The 20,839-nt window shown below is 49.9% G+C and overlaps 2 protein-coding genes across 2 annotated transcripts in view; one reads left to right on the top strand and one right to left on the bottom strand.

The window, feature by feature from the left end:
- ADRB2 (adrenoceptor beta 2) overlaps positions 1 to 8,090 on the top strand; it is a 33,542-nt gene extending 25,452 nt beyond the window's left edge. Inside the window, exon 2 of the mRNA XM_065643827.1 lies at positions 4,840 to 8,090. Within this exon, the coding sequence (XP_065499899.1) occupies positions 4,840 to 4,874 (35 nt within the window). The 3' untranslated portion in view covers positions 4,875 to 8,090. The remainder of the gene's footprint in view (positions 1 to 4,839) is intronic.
- Positions 1 to 20,839, bottom strand: part of STK10 (serine/threonine kinase 10) — a 500,646-nt gene that overhangs the window by 213,457 nt on the left and 266,350 nt on the right. The gene's annotated exons all lie outside the window — the stretch shown is intronic.

Below are 20,839 nucleotides of genomic sequence, written 5' to 3'. Positions count from 1 at the left end.
CCTTGGCTTCTTAGCACACATCAACTGGTTATTTTTTTACCTGGATCTGTGAAGAAGTAACTGATGGTTCATTTAATGTTCTTGTACCCTAGGATTCTTTTTACACCCTGCACTTTTAATATATGTTACTTGAAGGCTATAGGAAGAATTGTTGGCGAATGGTAGATGACAGGTTGCTGAAACATGATAAAACACCGAGAGTTTCCAATGAGAGATTGAAGAGGCAGGAAAGGGAAGAGGGGAGAATCTGTAGACAATCTCTGCCAATCTTTACTAGGTTGGAAGACCCCCGTTTATTAATAGATGTGCAATGCAAGGCTGTCTTTGCCTGGAGTGCACGAAGGCTGTAGAGTGAAACCCTGTTTTGTTCTGCCCTCGCTCCCCCCCCGATCCCATTGATGCTTCGGGGAATATCTGCTCAGCCGCCTTGCAGATAGCTACATCGGTCTGAGGATGTCCATTTGTCTAGCTCAGATGCCTCAAATTAAGTGAAGCAAATCTTCTAAGATTTCGAAGAACACTTGGAAAATGACTAAGATGATCTACTGGCAATCTACAGCTTAGGGCCAAGGAGGGAATTTTTTTCCCTATTCATCCCTTCCTTGGCCCCCTGGGAAATGTCCCTTAGGAGGCATTTCAAAGTCCCACTGTGACCGTGTGAGCAATAGTCAATTCCCATTGATTGAAAGGATCATTTTTACTTTCTCATCAAATCTTCACCCTGCAGAATGGCTGCCCTTGAGCCTGGTGTGTATCATGACCAATGACCAAAAGTGATCTCATTGTTAGTCTTTCTCCTCTTCTAGGGCCGTACTGAAACAGAATAAAGGAATGTAAATTAGTGATGTTTAGCTGTCTACATACATAGCAAGATGAATGCATGTAGCCTGTCTTCACACATCCCTTGCTTTGTGGGATACGAGTGGTCCGTCCTCTCATGATGATGTTTGTCTGGTGAGCAAATCCAGACTTCCCACAGGTGAACAGGCACCGGTCAGGAACAGAGGCTGCGAGGTTTCTTCAGCTGACTTCTGTTTTGAATATTATGTTTTGACTTGTGAACCCTGAGGAATTCAGATCTCGGGGCAGAGGAAATGTTGGAAGAGGTCAGGCAAGCTGTGCTCCCTCTGTGTTACTCGGAGCAGCAAATAGCATGCGTTCCAGGGCAACATCTGATTTTCTGCTTTTATGAGGCAGATGTTTAGGAGAAGTGATCTGCTGTTTATTTTAATTGCCATCTTCCAAACCTCCTTCCTACGTGCGCGCACACATTTGAAGACCATAAATAAGGATTCTTCAGATTACGCCGTTATTTGGGTTGCTAGCCCTGTCTTCCATCAATGCCTGGACAGGGCTGTGTGCTGCAAACCCAGTTCTCCTTGCACATTCGTTCTACAGTGGTGTAAATCATTAGGTCTAATTCCTTTCTCAATGACACTAGCATAAATCTGAAATTGCTCCACTGACGTCAGCGCTGTAATGGCAGTGTAAAGTAAAGTTAGGCTCCCTTGACTTCAGAATGTTGCTGCTGATTTACACGAGAACAAGAGCAAGAGTACCTGGGCTCAGCGTGTCCTAGCACTGTGTTACTGAACAGTAGGCCAGGGTTTGCTCTGGATACTGTGTTGACAATGGAGAGCAACTCCATGGGTTTCACTGGAGTTCTGTTGATGCAAATGACCTGCACCTTCACTACAGTTTGGGTCTTGAAGAGCTCCATGCAGTAGGTCGTTGGTGAAAGAAGAATAAAGCAATGCTCTTCTGTAAAGTGATTTGTCCCATAGCCTGTTCCAGGAGAGTCATCTAGAGATGAATCTGACCATTTGGCATGTGTGGTTGACGATGATGGAGAGCAAGGCAGTGGTACCTTCAGGTCCTGATGGACAATGGTGGTCCTAGATGACAAGGCACATGGAGGAGCTGCCCTTTCAACTGGTGCTGAGGGCGGGAGCAGCGGTGGGAATGCTGGCCGTGCTTTTCTCCTCTGGGAGGACACAAGCAGTTGGTGTAGGGGTTCTGTATTGGCAGCATGCAGGGCATTGATCCTTACTCACTTGCTTCTCTAGGTCTTCCCACCTTGTCTCTAAAGGGCTAGACATGAAAGTCGGGCTGTAAAAGGGGTGCTGGCCTCTCTGCTCTGCTCTGGCTTCAGCCTGTAGATTTAAGCAAAAGAAGACGAGAAGTGGGTATTTCCCCTTGAAGCTGTAGGGCTTCCCAAACAACCTTGCTGTTTAAAGAGACTTTGGCAAGGAGGGCCTGGATTTCTGGTGGCTGCTCTTTGGGAAGCTGGAGAGCCCAGTGGCCTCAGAACCCGTCAGCCTTGCTCCATTAAAGCCAGTGGAGATAAGCCGATTTACACCCCTCTTCTGCTGGCATCTGGCCAGTCTCTTCATAGTTCATAAGTGCCTTCTTTTTTAATAGCACACGTTTGCTCTGACTGTCTCGGTTTTAACACAGTGAGATGCAGCCATGTGTGGCATAATGGCTTTAAAGCCAGCGAGTTGAAATGAGGTCCATGTGAACCACCAGGTAGCCTGGCGGTGCCACCGAGCAGGACAGGGCCGTGGGTGTCCCAGGGAACTAAGCTCACACTTTCTTGCTTTCTTCAAAAAAGCTGCGGCCATTCTTTACCAATCTCTCAGCCTCCCCCATGCTGGCAGAGGTGGGAGGCAGCAGGAGAACCTCAGAAACCAGACAACTGCAGTCCTTCCCTTTCTGCTTCTTATCCAACAGTCCAGCCACAGCTATCACCAACAAGAGAAATAAAATGATTCTCCATGCTCCCAGCCCCAAGGAACCCCAGCTGGGTGCATGAAATGGTTCCCACATCCACGCTGTACAGCTATGGGGACAAATGTCTGCTCCGAGCTCCAGACGTGGGTTTCAGCAGCCCAGGCTGAACCTGGGACCTGTGGCAGCTCGGAGGTTCCTCCCAGTCCGCACGCTTGGCTGGAAGGTGGCCCCGTGGAGATGAAATGAGAGCTAAGGGAGCACGGCCCCAGTTTTCCCACCCATTTTGTTCTCACTAGCAGTGATTAACCCGGCCAATACGTTTACTGGTGGGGAGCGGCAGAGTTTACCAGTCATGAAACAAAACTCCGATTATTGCCATAGAAACTGGAGCTTGAATGTGAAGCTCATCTGATAGGGCAGCGAGAAGAGGACGTTGCACTTCAGTCTCCCATCAAAACTCTAGTGCGTGGCTTTGATTTGGAATACCAGAAAGTCACTATTATAATAATCATGTCATTAAATATCCAAATATCAAGAAACATTGACTTCTTTTGGGTTCCTAGGAAGAACTAAGTCAGGACCTTGGGACTGGCTTGTGAGGGATGAGGGTGGTTAAAGTAGCACCACTGCAGAGCAAAGCTCTTTCCAATTACAAAGGAGGCAATTAAATCACAGTGGCTGAGGGATGCAGAGTCAGAAACATAACCTTGCTCTGCTTCATGGCTGTCTCTCCTGAATGCAGACATGCAATTTGTTTACAGAATTCCCTCCTCCTTCCCATTTGAACTCTATAGCAGTGGCTTTGCCCTGGGAGCTTACCACACGGTTCAGGTTTCCTTGTAAGCTTACAAGCTCCATCTATAGGATAGCGAAAGAAGAGCCCTTTGGCTTCAAGCTGATGATAAAGAGCAGAGAAGCTTCACTCAGAGATTCTAGGTTTTTTCTGGAAAAAGTCCAGCATGCTGTTTAGCATACCGCATTGCAGAAAGTCACTGGTTTCATCATTGTTACTTCATATTTGGATATAGCTTTCCTCCCTGGTTAAACCATCAGTCCTCAGTCCCATGCTGAAGGACTGTGGGGCTGTTGTCTGTGAAAACTGCTGGAGTTGTGGAGCTGCTATTATTCCTTGTGGAAAATCTCAGGGATTTTCTAAAGAGCTCCTGATCCGTAAGATTTCTGGGCTACAGTGGTGATGCCCTCAGGTTCTGAGACTCCACAGTGATCCATGTACAAAACTAAACCGTAGCAATTAACATGTCCAAATCGTCTAAATCCGGCTGATTTAGCAAATCAGTTTCTCATCGGCTTGGTGTGTAATGGTCACCAGCCCCAGCCCACACCTCACTGCACAGCCTGCACCAGCAGAAGGAATTGCGGTCCAGGGCGGGGTTTCAGGAGGAGGAAACACAAGACGTGGAAGATTTTTCTTCCTTCTTTTGTGCAAAGTAGAATCCTTCTTGGAAATAAGGTGCAGTACAGAGTGGGGCTGTGTGTGTTGTGAGCAGTCTTTTTAAAGAGACATTGGCAACTGACACTGTTGCAAACCATCTCTTGCATGTTGGAACTTCATCTTTGACTTGCACAAGAAATACAACTTCATTTTGGATACCCAGAATTCCTCAGAGGGAGGCATTGTGTTCCCAAAGAAGAGATATGGGTTTTGGCTTTCTGGTTTTAAATGCTGTTTTCTTCCCACACAAGCACAGACCATAATCTTTGACATGCACTTATTAAAATATAACTTTAAAATAAATAAAAGAACAGGCATATCCCATACTCGTTCCTTTATCTCAAGATTAATTTCCCATTTTCCCATCTAACATGTCTGTCATTCAGGTTTCTTGACAATCAAGAAAAAGCCCTGTTTCTTCCCTTTTGTAGATTCACAGATATTAAAACCAGAAGGAAATGTGTTGTCATCTCCTGGACAGCTGACCTGAGTGTATCTGTAGAGATGCATCTGTTTCTTCCAATTATTTCATGCAAAGAAGTTTTGCTTTTTGGTAGCTACTGCAGGAGAATGATCGTGTCCAAATCCCCACCCTACCCCAGCCTCTACAATGCTAAACTGATCATTTTTTCCTTTCCTTCTCTGTCCCACAGAGATCCCAGGGTGTCCAGGAATGGTTGAGAGCTGAAGGCGCTGACCTCTCTTCCTCACCATCCTGAGCTCATGAGGGCTCTGAAGAGGTTGCGTTAGGAGCATGGCCTTGCTTCTCTGAGCCTGGGGATGCTGTGGGAAGTGATTGCCTTGGCAGATGTCTTCATCCCAACCCATAGCCCATCGTGCATCGCCTGAAGGAGAAGCCGATGAAGGATAACCAGGGGACCAGGAAAGGCTCTGCTAGCCTTGGAGGACACAGCTGGGGGACCGGCACTAGGAGAGGCACTTTGCAGGAGTCACTGCATACGAGACTGGCTCTGGAAGGAAGCTACAGGAGCCCTGTGAACTGAAGGAGGCGAGTGTCTGAATCATCACAAAAGGTGCAGAGGGGTTTCCCTGGCACAGCATCCTTAGAAAGCACTTTAAAAAGGGAAGGGGGTATCAGGACCACGTGGCCATCTCCGGTGGCTGGTTTGGAAGCGGCACGGCAAGGTCGGTGCCTTGCGGTCAGGTGAGGAGCGGCAGGACGTGCTCCAGACAAAACAGGAACCTGACCAAGACTGAGAGAGAAGGAGCGTGGAAGATTGCTTTGATTTATTCTGTGCTTGTTTCTCCTCCTGGTGTCTTCTCTGTCTACCTCTTTTTCTCTCTAGGCCTACGTGTACTGCATGTGGGGCCCGGACCCTCACAAACAAGCAGATTATAATAGCACAGGGCAAATCTTGCCCAGCGTTCGACTGTGCTGCCCAGTGCAGAGCTGTTGCTAGATGGGGCTGACATTGCACAGCGCAGATGTAACGTGGCCTTTGATTGCTCCTTATGCCAACAAATCTGCAACTGTAATGCCTGGACTTCAGACGGGAGAAAGGCTTGAACCTGGCAATCCTTTTACCTGCAAGCAGTCACATGCTAGCATGACCACCCACACTTGGGAGCCAAGTTTTAACACCCAAGCCCCAAAATATTGTAGAGCATCCGTCCCTCTCCAGTAGCTGTGGAAATGAGCATGCTGGCTGGCTGCACGCTCAGCCTTGTAAAAAACTCATTAGGAAGAGAAAGAGACGGAGGGAGTGACAGGGGGCTCGGGCAGAAAATATTAGGTAAAACTGATTCAAAACCAACAGGAAAATGTGCATTTCTTGATTGCGGGTGGTGTCCCAGCTGCCGACTGTCGTGCCCAGCTGGGCGGCTGCAGGTCACTGGTCACCGAGCTGCTCCCGGAGACCTGGGCAAAACATGTCGGTACCGAACTGTGCTGGGAGCCCCATCTCAGTGCCTCTCTCTCGGGCTTCCAGCTGCAAACCCCCTTTTCTCGTGTGCAATCGTATTTATTTATTTATTTTCTTGCTGCTTGATGCAAAGCTGCTAAAACAGCACCTTCCCCACGAACATCCGCAGCCGAGAGAGGACGGAGGGAGGGAGCGTGCGCTGTGTCTGTGTGATGAACGTGGGGCCGGTGTGTGCCTGGGGCGGGCTGGATCTGTGCACATGGCGTGTGCACATGGGGCAGGAGGAAACCGCTGCAGTTAAACCAGAAATGCTTTCCCTGGGTTGAGTGTGCAACTTTGATTTTTCCAGAATTAAGAAGAGGCAGAGCGAACCTTTGTTGGGAAGGACGGCAGGACAGCTGTAGGCTGCATAAGCTCTGCAGAGCCCCTCTAGCCAGTTTTTCTTCACACCCGTGCTTGTGCAGGGTATGTGCGTCTGTGCAAGTTGCTTGCCCAGGTTGGGTGTTCCCAGCTGTAATGAAGCAAACTTACTATGTGTACATCCCGGCTTTGGACACTTGCAGGGGGCCATATCCCCAGCCAGGCAAATTCCCAGCAGTGTGCACACCGAGGTTTAACACCTGGCAGCCTTTTCTGCTCTGTCCAGAAGAGATCTCCACGTGCAGATCCATTTAACACTGCCAGTTTGAGATCAGCAGACACGAGCCTCTCAAATAACGCTGTAGCCGTGCTGTAACGGTTCATGCTCAGCCTTGGCTCTTTCTACCCATTTTGCTAAAAAACTGGCCTGCCGGCAGCACCCACTTGTGGTCAGGTGTCCTGTTTTATGAAAAGCCTGGTTTCTCACATACCCTTCCCTCCGAGATACCCCACCAAGGCTTCGTCCAGACCTGTGTACCACCACACTGTGCTGGATGGAAATATTTCCTAACGAAAACCTGTTCCTCAGAAGATTTCTGGATGGCTCTAGTCACAGAAACACTGCCCTTGGGATTAGTTTTCAGGTTAGAGACACACATGGGATCATTGTAGTTCTTTTTCTCACAAATCCTCTCACGTGTGAGAGCAGGTTGCAGTAAATGAAAGGGATACACTTGGTCTGGTAATTTGCCAGCATGGCCCAAAAGCAGTGACCTGCTTACTGCTGATTGCTTCCTTGCAGAGTTGTAAGAGTTGGAAGAGATGTATTGCAAATCCATCTGCCTCTGACCCTTCAGGCTTGTTCCATGTATTACATTTACCAGTGGTGTGCTGGGTCTATTTTTAAATGCCCCGACACCAGGGTTGTTGTGCTGTCCTTTGGGAGATTGTCCTGTAGTCTAAGTCAGGAGCTGCTATCAGTATTCCACCTGCATTTCCTTCCGAAAACTTCATTCCATTATTCCTAGGGATGCTCTTCAAATACTTGCTGCTCATTATGTCCCAGTCAGGCTCTGCCACTTGACCTGAGCTCCTCTTTCCTCCTCCTAGAATCTCTTTGGCTCCCCGATTGCTGCTGCTCCTTGTCCTTCTTTCTCACAGTCAGGCACAGAATGAGCCTGTTTGTTAATTCAGCTGTGCACAGTTTGTCAGGGGTCCCGTGCCCAGTTTGTCAGGGGTCCCGTGCCCAGTTTGTCAGGGGTCCCGTGCACAGTTTGTCAGGGGTCTGCGCCCACCAGCGGAGCAGCAGGACCTCTGGCAACGCCCGGTGTCCCCAGCAGCTGTGCAGCTGCTCTCCTCCTCATTGCAAAGCATGTGGGGCGCAGGAAAGGTGCAGACACAGAGATGTGTCTGAAAGCAGATCAGTGTTAGCAATGAGCACTCGTATCATGTGGGGAACAAATGACTGCTAGGGACGGTACACAACAACGTCTCCATCTCAGCAAAGCCCAGGCTGAGCAGTGGAGGTGGGTGATGCTCGACAGGCAGCGCTTGCTTGGGGGGTCTTTGTGTGCAGCACTCGGCCAGAGCACCATTGTGATTGTGAGAGCTCTGTTCTGCTCACCGAACAAATTGTTCCTACAAATAAAGAATGAAAAGTCCTCCTCATCCCACTCTTCTTTTTTATGCTATTTATCAAGCGGCGGCAGAGGAAGGGGCTGCACCTGGACGGTGGGAACAGAAAGGGGTTGCGCTCCTGCGGGTGCCGGGGCAGCTGGTGGGAGGTTTTGGGTTTTGGCTGTTGGGAGAGGCTGAATGCAGGCAGAGCAGCCAGGGGAAATCAAAACACAAAGTGCACCAGGGCAGCTTGCAGGCCCTCTCCACGAAGCTTGCTGATGGGTAATGGGTTGCAATGTCTCCAGGCACTGGGAATGGGGCTGTGGGACAAGGCGAGAGAGGAGCTGAGCAGCAGCAAGGCAGCCCATGTATGTACCAGTCCTGCGGGTGCTGTGGAGCAGAACAGGAGGGGGAGAGATCGGAGAAACCTAGGAGGAGAAAAAAAAGACAGATGAAAGAGGGTCGTAAGTCTCCCAAGGATTTCACAGGATGACAACAGAGGAATGTGGAGTCTCCCATGTGGCAGCTTGTGGTCCCAAGGGCTGGTTCTGTGCCCAAACATCAGGTCGGTGACAGAGCAGAAGGCTCCTCAGTTCCTCCTCTCGCTCCCCAGCTGTTCTCCCCAGTGATATGGGGCAGGGCGGCAGTGACACAACAGCTTTTCAGAAGCAGTTGTCAAGAGAAGAATTTGGTCCCCAAACAACAAAATAATCAAAATTGCACATTTCCAACAGAATTCATGATTAGACAATCATCCCAGCTGAAAACACTGGAGGGCCTGGAGTGCCCTGATTCTCCATCTCCCAGACTTTGTATCTGGATTTACTGAGTTCTGGGGTCAGCCCTGGGTTTTGGGACTGTATAAATTGTGAACCTTATTTGCCAAGAGTACACACAACCCCACTGCCTCCAGACATCCCAGAACGTGTCCAAATATCTTTTTAAAGTTCCTAAAGCTTTAAAGCAATCCAGAGAAAAGAGCCGTGAGGAGATTATTGCAGCACATAACTGCAATAAACCTTTTCTTCATCCTTTCATGGTTAGAGGTATGAACATGAATTATGGCAACTTAAACCTCTTGAGAGCAGCATGTAAAATTGTTTTCTCAAATGGCTGGTAAAGAACCTCGTGAAGCTGAGATGTCAGCACTCGCAAATGCTGCTGTCTGAATGGGGCTATTTTACAAGTCTGTTTAATCCTTCCAGGAATCAAACCACCCCTTTCACCCACACCGAGCAGCAGATTCACTCTTTGCTCCTTGTTTTCTGACCCGTTTGTTCACTCCAGGCTCTGGCACTGTCACCTCTTGCAGCGGATGAGGCACCTCCTAACTTGCAAATGTAAGCCGGTTAATAAAAAGCTCCACATCTGGCCAGCTTTCATGCTACCTGCCAACTAGCAGAGGCTACAGAGAAGTCAGGGGCTTTTCACGTGCAGCCAGCAGCAAAACAGGAGGAAAGAAATGTTCGCTTGCTCCAGCCGCAACTTTTAGGGTCGTCAGCTGCCATGCAAGCAGAGCTCCTGGTCCCCAGCAACCTTGTGGGACACATTCCTGCAGTGCCCTGTTGCTTCTGGGCACGGCTTTTCCTGTGGGATGGAGGAGGATTGAGGGGACCATGCCCTCAAGGGTGGCTCGGTTCCCAAACTGACCCGTGGTCCTTCCCAGTCGCAGCCACATCCCCTCGGTCAATGGTCCCCCAGCTCTTAGCATCTTTTTAAAAATCACACGGCTGGCCATAAGCAGCAAGTACCTTCCCTTATATGCCTTCTGGAGGACGTGTCCCTTTCCCTGGTCTTGCTCCCCTCTCCTGACACCACCCCGAAGGGCACTGCTGCCATGGCACTGATTTTATTCCCGGACCTCTTCTGCCAGCCCCACCAGCCCCAGCTGGCACCGCTCTGCCTGCCCCAGGCAGGAGCTCATTTCTGGGTCTCCCAGACACATTTGCTTTCAATTCTATAGGCACAAATCCCAGCAAATGTTGGATTAAATAACTTCGTGCTGGTAATTTACCATAATTGTTATTATTATGGGAAAACGTTTAAACCCCAGATGCTCTTTTTTGGTCTCCATGGAAATTGATATAAGGGGTCACCTTTCGATTGCAGAATCCTGATGCTGAGGGGAATGGTTTTGACTCATCAGTTAAGGAAGTGATGGGGGCCGGGTTTTTTGTCTGCTGTTCTTTTTATATGTGTCTGTCAGTGAAATTCATAATGAAAATGTGAATCTGCACAGACCAGGCTGTCATCTGACAGCAGGAAAGGAAAAACAGGAAGAAGGGGTGTTACAGAAATGGAAATTATGGTAATTAAAACGCAAAAAAAAAATAACAGCAAAATGTATCCGGGCATTACAAACACCAGGCTGGTTTATTGAAGTTGCTTCTCTAAAGACTGTTGTGACTGGAAATGGAAAGAGTAGAGAAATATCTAACGCTGTTGTTAACCATTGACTATTTTGCTGCTAGTCTTGACTTCAGCCTGCATGGGGAGCCTGTGTTTTTAAGAGTTAATCCTCATTCAAAGCCCACCCAAGCCAAAGGAAAGGCTTGTATGGGCGTCCAGGGGTGCGGATGACTATTAACTGTGTGTGCAATGGCAATAGAAACCCAGCAACTGAATCAGGGAGCTCCACAGCTCTGGTTATCACCCCAGCCATGCGGGAAAGGGGCTGGTCCTGCAAAGCTCAAGGTCTAAATAGGCAAGAACAGGTAAGCAGGAGAATAAAAGTCTGGCAGAGGAGACATCCCAGGGGTAGCAAGCATCATCTCAGTGTATACCCTCGTTAAGCAGAGGTCAGCTAAACATCAGGAGATTATGACTGTCCTGTGCTAGGGTAAACTGCCTCTCTAGACAGGCTATTTTTCTACCAAGATTACAAAAGTGCTTTGGAGTAGCTCAGCTGGGGACACCTGCATTTGGTCAGACAAATGCTGGCCACTTGCTCTGCTCTCCGCAGCCTTTTCAATGGCCCTGCACGGGTACAGTCATGGGGACTGGGCTCTATGGCAGAGCTGCATTTTGCCCCTGGTGCCAGTGTTCCCAGGGCAGAGAATACAGCATTGTCCTGCTTTGGGGAACAGCACATTCCTGTTTGCATCCCTGCACACGCCTGACTGGGGTGCAAGCCCGGCAGGAGCATCAGCTGCTGATTCTTGCAAGAAACGTGCAAAAATTGCAGAACCAGAAAGCACTTGCACAACAAGCATCAAGCTTGCAAAGGTAGATTTTTGGGAAGGTTCTGATTTTATTGTTTGTTTTGCAGGGAATATTTGCTACCTTTGAAAAATCATTTCAGATGTTTCCTTTCAAAAAACAAATAAGTCACATCCCCATTGCCACATTCTTAACCTTCCCTGTTCTAATGCTAAGTGGAGTGCACTGACCCATGGACTGTTCTACGCTCCTTCAGTTGGAGAAGTTTTGTGGTTTGTTTTTTCATTTATTTTTTAAACAACAAAGGAGGGGGAAGGCAAAAATGAGAACACCCTCAGCATCATCTAGACAAGTGCATACAAGGACAAAGCAAATGAAGAGGAAATTAAATTTTTCAGTTCTATGATCAAAACCAAAGCAAAATGAATGCGTCAAACCAAAATGAAGTTTGTCATGTTTCAGAGATACCCCTATGAAAGCGTCATCAGAAATGACGTGGTTTTTTGAGAAAAATATGGTTTTGATGGAATCTGACTCCTTGATCCCCAAATTGTGGTTAACCAGAATTGAGCGGCACTTCCAGCCCTCCGTCCTGTGGCTGTAGTTTAGTGCTTCACGCTGGTCCCTGTTCAAACTCTGGATGGGTTTGGTAAAGCCTGGAAATCCCACTTGGCAACGGAGCCCTCGTGCCACACAGACACCCCCCGCCCTGCGGGAAGCTGGTCCCAATGTGATTTTTGGTGGCGCAGGTGGAGGAGGGGGAGCCCTTTCTTGCCCTCCTGTGTTGCCACCTGCACCTCAGCCTCTGATGCATCCCGGGTGCCCCTGGCAACGAGCCACGGGATAACGGCACGAGAAATTACCCCGTGTTTGCCAAGCGGCTGGGGTCTGGGGGCTCCGGGCAGCCTGGTCGGCTGCGGCGGCTCCAGGATGGCACCTGTTGCTGTTGAGGGTGCGCTCAGCAGTGGCTTGGTGCTATTTTTGGAGCGTGCTTGATGGCAGGAAGGATTAGCAAGCCCCAAATGCAGAAGAGCTGGGCTTGTTATGAACAGAGAGGGCTCAGATTTGCCGAGCAAAAAGGTCTGTCCCAGGGGCTGCAAGGGTGAACCTGGACCTCCTCGGGCATGGAGGGAGCAGGTCCAGAGCAAGATGCTCAGAACTCACTGCTGACAGCAATGGGGACAATGGTGATAAGTTTGCAGCAGGCTTGGCATGGCTGAAAGGTGCCAGCCAGAGGCTGAAGCTGTTTCTCTACCACATGATGCTGAGCAAAGTGACCTGTATCTACACTGGGCTGGGATACAGAAGAGAGACACAGCCCCTAGATGGGGGCTTGAAGGAGGGAAGCAGGGGGAAAAGATGCTCTTTCTAGGGTCAGAGAGTTGGCCTGAAAAGGGGCAGTCATTGCACAGATCCAACAGAGGAACTTCACAGGAGAGGATTTTCTTGCTAATAGGAGCCAGATCATGCGGTAGCACCCATGGATGCCAGAGGAGCTCCAAAGCTGACACCCTTAATAAAGATACACCAGCAGGGCAAGTCCCTGGAAAGCTTTCAAAGAGTGTTGTTTTCATCCTGCTGCAAACAAACATACCCCTTCTTCTGCCACCTGAAGCCCTGACTCTGCCTGCAGCCTCCCCTCTCTTCTTGGGTCCTGCAGGGAGAGGGGACCATTAGCCCACAAGACGCTCATGCCAAATCCTGAGGCCTCATCAGCGCTTCTTTCTGCGTGGATAGGACAATCTCCACCTCTTGGCCTCCCAGCGGCTAAGGTGTGTTTTTCTCAGCCAAAAGGATTGCTCAAAAAGGGGTGGGCAAAACATGGCACCAGTGAGATGAACAAAGGTGGTGGGGTTGGCAAAGGAGATAAAGCAGTGACAGTGAGGCTGACAGCAAAGCAGCTCTCCCGAGGCAAATGCCCTGAAACCTCAGGGGAAGCCCATGGTTCTGGTTTTACTCCCATTTTCTTCCTCTTTGATTCATAAGACATACTGGTGTAATGGATGCAGATCCAGAAAAAATATTGGCCAACACTCCTGCCACCCCTGAGCCCCATAGCTCTGAAGCAATGCAGTGCCGGCGGGCTGATAGAAGCAGCCAGGTTTATCTGCAAGATGCTGCTGCAAATGTGTCGCAGGAAAGATTTCAGCAGATGCAGAGCTGAGGAGTCACATCTGCCACACTTCAACTTCAGCACGTGGAGAAATCCAGGGTATTTCTCAGGAACAAGAGGACAAGCTCGTCCCCAGAACAGAAATGAACACCCATTTCATTAGCTAAGACTTCCCTGTGCTTATTTAAGCATTGATTCCTGGGGCGGCTGCACGCTGTAGAGCACTGTTAGCAATTACAGAATGTACCAGAGCAGCGTCACCACGGCACAGCTGGGGACTGCGGCGCTGACCGGAGTGATGCCGTGTCAACCTGACAGCTGCATCTCCAAGGTTACTTTTGGTAGGAAACCACTTGCTGGATGACTTTGAAGGAAGCAAACATGGTTTTAAATTCTGGGTTTTTTTTTTCTTTGCTGTGAATTCCTCTTAGCTTAGCACTCTATACCTGCCCGATGGAGCAACTGCCTGAGCTGTACATCCCTTTCTAAGAGTATTTTGTCTGCTTGCTCTTCTCCTTCTGATATGGGGATGTATTTTCCCAAAGCGCAGCCACGGCTCCATTTCTTTGCCACAGGCTGCAGAAGGAGCCTGGCAGCTCAGCACTGATCCCTGCAGTCCCCTGTGCGGCCGCCGAGAAGAGACAGAGTCCCCATCTACCCACAGGCACATCTCCCAGGACGTTCCGTGTCTCCTTTGCCCCTCATCCATTGACGGTTTAGGCACCCATGGTCCCAAACCCCACACATTTGTCCTAAAAGCTGCAGAGGATTTGAGGTCGATTTGTCCTGTCCATTGGGAGGCCGAGCTTCCAGATTCAGCCAGACGAGGGTATCAGAGAGCAATGCAAGGGGGGCTTTCCTCCACCAGCGCGGCATTTCTGCAGCCATCCCACCTTCCCATGGCTGGGGAACCAGCCTGTAGTGCGCAGTCTGATGGCTCCCCTGAATGAATTGGGATCAGCTTAAAATACAATGCGGCTCTCTGGGTTTGAATGCTGCTGTGTTACTCATTTGGCTGAGGAAGAGGAAAACCTTGTCCATTTGGCCAGGATTTGCTTGCTTTGTGTATTCCCCATGTTCCTCTGGGACATCAGGTGCTGCTATCAGGGGCGGGATGTTGGCCTCAATGTAAAGGTAGTGCCAAGTCCCCCTCTCCTACAAGCTGTCCCTGTCCAGGGAGCAGCCTCCTCACTCAACCACAGCAGCACTGGAGTGGTTTCCCACCTCCCATCGGGCCGGGATTCGGAGCGTAAGATCCTCTATCCACCGCGGTTTGGGTGCTTGGAGGTCCCAGGGGCTCACCCAGTCCTCCTGGCCTGCCCACAACACTGCTGCTGGCTGTGCTAATTCTGCCTGGGGGACACTGGCACTTCCAGAAAGTCCAACAAAATAATGGCCTCATCACTATTCTTTCCTTTGGTGCAGACTCTCTTGTGCCCACATGAATCCTAATGCACTGATAGGATATTAATGTGGGTGCCCTGGGCATCCCTGAGGAACTGGCACCGATGCAGAGCATTAACAGCTCATCTTCATTTCCACTGAGAAGTTGATAAACGTGGTGCGCGCTGACTTTAACCCGCTCTGAGCAAACCCTTTTTCCAGACCGCGGTTTCTTTCTGCTGGTGGCAGAGACCAGCTGCAGTGGGGCAGAGCGTGGCAGTGCCGTGGGTCCCGCGCACGGAGGGGATCGTGGGCATCCAGGGGACCATGGGCATGTTGGCACCGCGCACCCCTGGAGCAGCAGATGCCCGATGGACAGTCACAAAGATGGGGTTCATACAGCCCCCTGTATGCATCCAACAACATTTCCTCACCTCTTGTAGCTTCCACAGTGCATATTCCCCTGCTATGCTCGAATCAACCCATGGTGCCTTTCCATGCAGCCAAAGCCCTGCGACCCCCCTGCCCAGGCAGGCAGTGATGTGCAGAGCGGCTCTGAGAACAACCAACAACTCGGAGCCCCATCCCCAGGCAGAGGAAGGGAGGTTCATCTCCTAGTTGCTCAGCTCATGCCCTGTTTATGGTCTGAAACCCAGGGCCTGGCTCTCTGCTACAGCCCGACATGCTCAGCTGCCTCCCTCTGACCTGGGAAGGCAGCTGCAATGCGAAAATTAGGTAGTTTTAATTAACCTCAGAAAAAGAGACAGACAGTATCTCTGGGGAAGGAGAGAAAAAAGATAATTTACACTCTTGGTTTCATAACTGCTTCTACCAGCTGAGGGATGCCTGGGACAGCAGGGAGATGGGAAAAAAAGACTTGAGAAGAAAGACTTCCAGAGAGACCTGGGCTCAGAGATGAAACATTGAATAGAGTATATTTTATATGTAAAATTCCTGCCACTACAGGAACCCAGGTTGTTAATTGGACTGACAATCCCTTTCATCTTAGATATATATCTCCTGGCTGATTCATGCTGAAACATCCTTTTGACCTTTAGAACATTCAGCTTTTTGGGGAGAAGCAAATGGGGAGCAGCTTTCTTTTAACAGACTGAGCAATAAAGCTGCAGTCAGTCACTGCAGCAGTCGGCCTCATTTTCTTCACCATAATGTGTCAATATCTGACTAATGAATGTAGTCAATAGCTGAGTAATTTAACCTGATGAGAGTGTGACCATGGAAAGGTGGTGTCCCACGAACAGCGGTGCCAAGCTGGAAATGGAGCAGGACCAGGCATTACAGAACAAGTGGCTGCTGTTGTTCCAGGTCTTTATCAAATGTGACTCCACAAAGAGGGAGCTGGGATTAGCTCAGGTCAGGGCTGGGGACCATCCATAGCAGCAAGGTGAGTGACAAGGTGACGACAAGGCAAACGCACCAGAATCAGCCCAGCCCCGCGGTGTCTCCTGGGGATGCAGAGCACGGATGGAGCCTGGGGAGCGTGGCTGCCACACCAGCCCTTTCCTCAGACAGGGAGGTGTGTGCCCAGCCCACGGCACCGCAAGGGAGAGGGGCCCGATCTTCACCAGCAGCCCTGCTGTACAGCCCCTACACACACAGGTCACTCAGTGGCACCGTCACGTTGTCCCCCGACATGGCATTTGCAGCATGGAACATCCTCTCCTGTCTCTAGGGGGGACCGGGGAGCTGGCAGAATTACTTGCCTGTCCTTTTGGTGTGTGACAAAGTTTTGTTTGTCATGGGAGCTCCTAATGAGCTCCGTTAATGTTCCCCTGGGAGAGACTGAGACTGAAGTCTTTGGGAGATAAATAGAGCTTCTGCCAGGCTGAAGGGATTTCTTTTTGCGGCAGCAATTTATCCTTCATGACTTTTCCCAGTATTTATTATCTGGCTTGTCTTCTTCTGGAACAGAAAAACTCTTGTGTGGGCACTTCTGCAGGAGCTCTGTGGGACAGAAAAGTGCCCCTTTCAGGAATGCTGTACCCACATGCATATATGTGCCTGGTTTTTGGGGTGGTATTTCTTGATAAGCCATATCCAAACTGGATCTCACCTCTCATTTACACAGGTGTAAATCAAACACCACACCAGCCCCTGCAGGGCTCAGTCACAGCCAGGCTCTCCAGAGTTACCAAAGCCACACTTTTTCCTGGAACCCTCCCCTGCTCAGGCTGCCCCACAACCTCACGTAACCCGGTCCCAACTCCCGGAGACCCTTCTCAGGTTGGTATTATTAGAGGGGAGAAAAAGGAGCCTGACGCACCAGGTCCTGCACCTACAGCTGAATTTCCCTCCAGCCTCTCTAACAGGGAATGCAGGTTCATGTCAGGGCTGTTTTTCCATCTCCTTTTCAGGGTTAATCTCTCCAGGACGGTCCCTGACTCTGTCCTGCTTTGGACAGATGTCTGTCTGATGACAGAAGTGCCCTTTACGCCTGCCTGAGACCTTTAGCTGGTCCCTGCTGTGCCTGGGGCAGGTAGCAGGGGGTTCCAGCGCAGAGAGGAGAAGCAGCAGCGTGGCCGGGGCGCTCAGCCCTCCCCACCCATGTGCAGCTTGGGGGGTCCCTGCAAAGGGACAGGAGCCCCAGCAAAGAGCCCTGCTGCTTTCTGCCAGAAACAGGTGGACAAAGCTCAAGCTTCACCTGTATGGATCTCCCCATTTCCTTCAACCCTCGACAGTTCCAAAGCCAAAGCAAGGAAAAACAACAGGAGCTCCAAGTGGGAAATTTCCTTCTAGCTCTAGATGCAGAGGGCTGAGATGTATCTGTATTCCCTGCTCAAGTGCAGGGATACACTTCAGTGGAAGATATATTTCTGTCTTTTAGTGATTAGTGCAGCCTTCAGCAACATAAAATGCTGCTGCTGATGCAACAGAATCTATAAGCAAAAGGATTGTTTCCTATCTTAGGAACTGAACCACAGGTCTTTCAGCCCTTCCCATAACTAAACTAAATAGATACAAATGCTCATTCCCCCCCATGTCAGGGGGTCCCCAAGGGCTCCTCCACAGCAGCAGGGATGGGGACAGACATTTCCAAGTAGAAATCTCGGGAGGAACTCCTTCCTGAAGCAACGCCAGCCACAAAGATACCTTAATGATTAGGCTAGCATACGAAACCTAGGAGAAGGATCAGAAGAGAGCCAGCACAGCCTGCCTGCACAATGCAGTTTGCAGAATAGAGCAAGCACCCCGGGCAGAGGGCTCAGCCTGGCTCCTGCCTGCAGGCAGCTGGTTAGAGAACAGGAGGAACATAGAGGTCATCAGAAACGCCTAGCAAGGAGACAGACATGAGCAGCTCTGACAGAAAACAGAGATGAACACACTTCCTCAGCTATAAACCTGCAGCCCAGGTCATCTAGCAGCTCCCCAGCCAAACTATATTAGAAACAAACCATTATTTATACCTGAGCAGCCAGTGCTGCCTTCCCGTCATTCCTGCCAGCAGCCACTCTTGCACAGATGAGTTGTTGAATTTCCCACAGCTGGCCTTAATTTGCAGCTCTAATTTTTGTGGGTGTGCTGTGGAGGGAATAGGACCTGGTGCTGTTTCCTAAAGTAGCTCCACAGGTGAGTAAAATAAGTGCTAATGGAGGAGCTCCTGAATCCAGGTTGCAGGTGAAAGCTTAAGGGAGGGAAATACTGCATCTATACAGAGGAACAAGGGTTTGTCTTTGTTTCATGTATGTCTGGAATGGGGGATGCTGTGGGAATGTACCTGCTGCTGGTGTTTGTGGAGATCACCCTGGCTGTGATGTTGTTCTGGCAATCCTCTGTCCTTCAGAGAAGGGGAACTTGGAGAAGGGAAAGAAAGTAGGGTGGGGAAAACTGGGAGGATTTCCGAGCTGTTAACTTTCATATTAGCAGCAGTGGAGAAAAATAGTGTGGTGTTTGTTTTGTTTTGTTCTGTTTTTTCCCCCTGGGAATGTGATGATGAGCAGACTGGCAGGGGGCTGTAGCTTCACTGCAGTAAAGGGTCTCTTGTCAGGAGAAAGAAGTGGGTTTTGGCTGTTTGCATTGCCTGCTCATCTCAGATGCCTTTAGAGAGCTGAAAACCAGGCTCAGCAGGACCATGCTAGGTGGATGGAGATGTACTTGCTGGTAGGCAGGAGTCTATTTGAGCCCTCATCAATCAAGCCATCTCTGGGAGTAGCTTTGTTACTGAATCATCAGTGTGTGATTGGGTCTTGAGCTCCCTATCTGAAGCCACCAATGGCTTTGAAAAATCCCAGTCCTTGGCATATAGAGCTCCCTGGAGCATCTTCCCTGTATCTAGACTGAGAGAAGAAGAAGTACAAGTTTGCAATCACAAGGATGGAGGCTGAAAGCAAAAGGTGGATAATATATTCAAATCCAGCTCATGGCATGGATGTGTCAGTACCAGGGCTAAATGAGCTCATCAGGCATCTCCTAAATGGAGCACTAACTCCTTTGTTTGACCATTTCTTACTTCGTGCTGTTTTCTTTCCTTTTCACCTTTGAGTTTTAAGGCTCATAAGTGAAATGTCACGAGGCTGAGGAGGAGCCCTTGCCTCCATAATGTGTTGCTGGGGGACTTGGCACCGTGATGGTGACTTCCCCCATGCTGGGAAGCAGAATTTTTAAAGAGAAAGCTTGAGTCCGATGAAGCATTGGAGGAGACAACAGGACAAGAACAAGAAAAAAGAGGATCTGACAGTAAATCGAAATAGTTGCAACATAATCTTGAAAACTCTGTTCACTGATGAGAAACTGTGCACCTACCTTCCTTCATCAAGGGTTCATTTCACATGCAAGTCACAGCAGGGTCTGTCTTCAGCTGGAGGAAGGATTCCTCCTGCTTTTGCATACAGAACGCTTAACGTGTTTGTCTTGCAGTCTCTCTTTTAAAACACACTCTGTCCCTCTGTTATGTGTTTTTCCCCATGTTGTCCCAGATCAAGCAAAGCATCCTGCATCTGCAGCTCTCCCAGGCACAGCTGGCTGTGCATGGGCAGGCTTTGCTAGATCCAAAGCCTGACCACCCATGTAGAGGTGCCTCAGGTCAGCTTAGCTCATGCTACTTAAAACCAAGGGAACGGTAACCTGTGGCAGTAATTAGGAAGAGAAAAAGTGAAGTAGCTCCAGAAACAGCTCTTGTGGAAGAGCAAACCCAGTCATTGCTGCCTTTGTCCTGGTGCAATGGGTCAGAGCCAGGCTAGACCCCCCAGGGCATGAAGGCTTGGGGGTTTCAGCCTCTCGGTGGTCTTGACATCAAGACCAACATCTGAAACCCAAAGCTTTGTGTTTCAGCAGGTCAGAACCAGCTGCTTTGCCTGTTTGTATATGACCAGCACACAAGCTGTCTCACTGTGTTGAGGGAAGTGTCCATGTGTAGAAGACACTGAACTCATTTCCCTTCTCACCCCAGCTGGCTCTCCCCATGGGAGGAGAGAACAGCTCAGCTTCATGTGGCAGCTCTCCAGGAGAAGCCCCAACCCTCCTGCTGTCCCTGGGGATGGGCAAAGCTTGAGGTACACAGCTGCATCCCAAACCTGCTGGTGGAAGTTGCACAGAGGATGCTGAAAATAAACCCACGGAGACCAGGCTGGAGCTGTGTGTGACAAGGGGACTCAGAAAGCCACTCTCCACTAAAACCACAACTTTCCATGCGCCCTGCTCTAGCAGACCTCATTTGACACAACGTGAGCTCAGTGCAGAGAGGAGGGGGGCACCAGGCAGGAGGCTTCAGTTTCCTAAAATAGCCCTGACAGGTGCCCTTAATATCCTGGCTCCAGTGTGATACCGCCAAGCGAGGGCCATTAGAGATCCCAAAATGGATTTCATCTCATTGAGTCTAACCAGATGTAACCCCAGACCTCTGGGTCACTTTTATTTTGTCCATCTTCTCTCAGGTGCGGGGACTGGGGAGCAGAACCCTGCCCATGCCCACGTGTACCAGCAACCGCCTCGCTGCTCATGCACGTAGAGTTGGGCTGGGGTGTCCCTGTCCCCACGCGTGTCCCTGTCCCCAGGCAGGGATGCTGCCAGGCCCTGGGAAACGCCGGGCTCTGCTGCTCCCCACCATGGACCCGTCTTGCTAAGTTGCAATCTGTCTGCCCTCTGCTGTTTCTCGCAGGGTTTCTGTGCTTTGTCAGGTCA

The sequence above is a fragment of the Caloenas nicobarica genome, chromosome 13, assembly GCF_036013445.1.
Source record: "Caloenas nicobarica isolate bCalNic1 chromosome 13, bCalNic1.hap1, whole genome shotgun sequence".
Classification (NCBI taxonomy): domain Eukaryota; kingdom Metazoa; phylum Chordata; class Aves; order Columbiformes; family Columbidae; genus Caloenas; species Caloenas nicobarica.
This window is presented reverse-complemented; position numbering and strand designations above follow the sequence as displayed.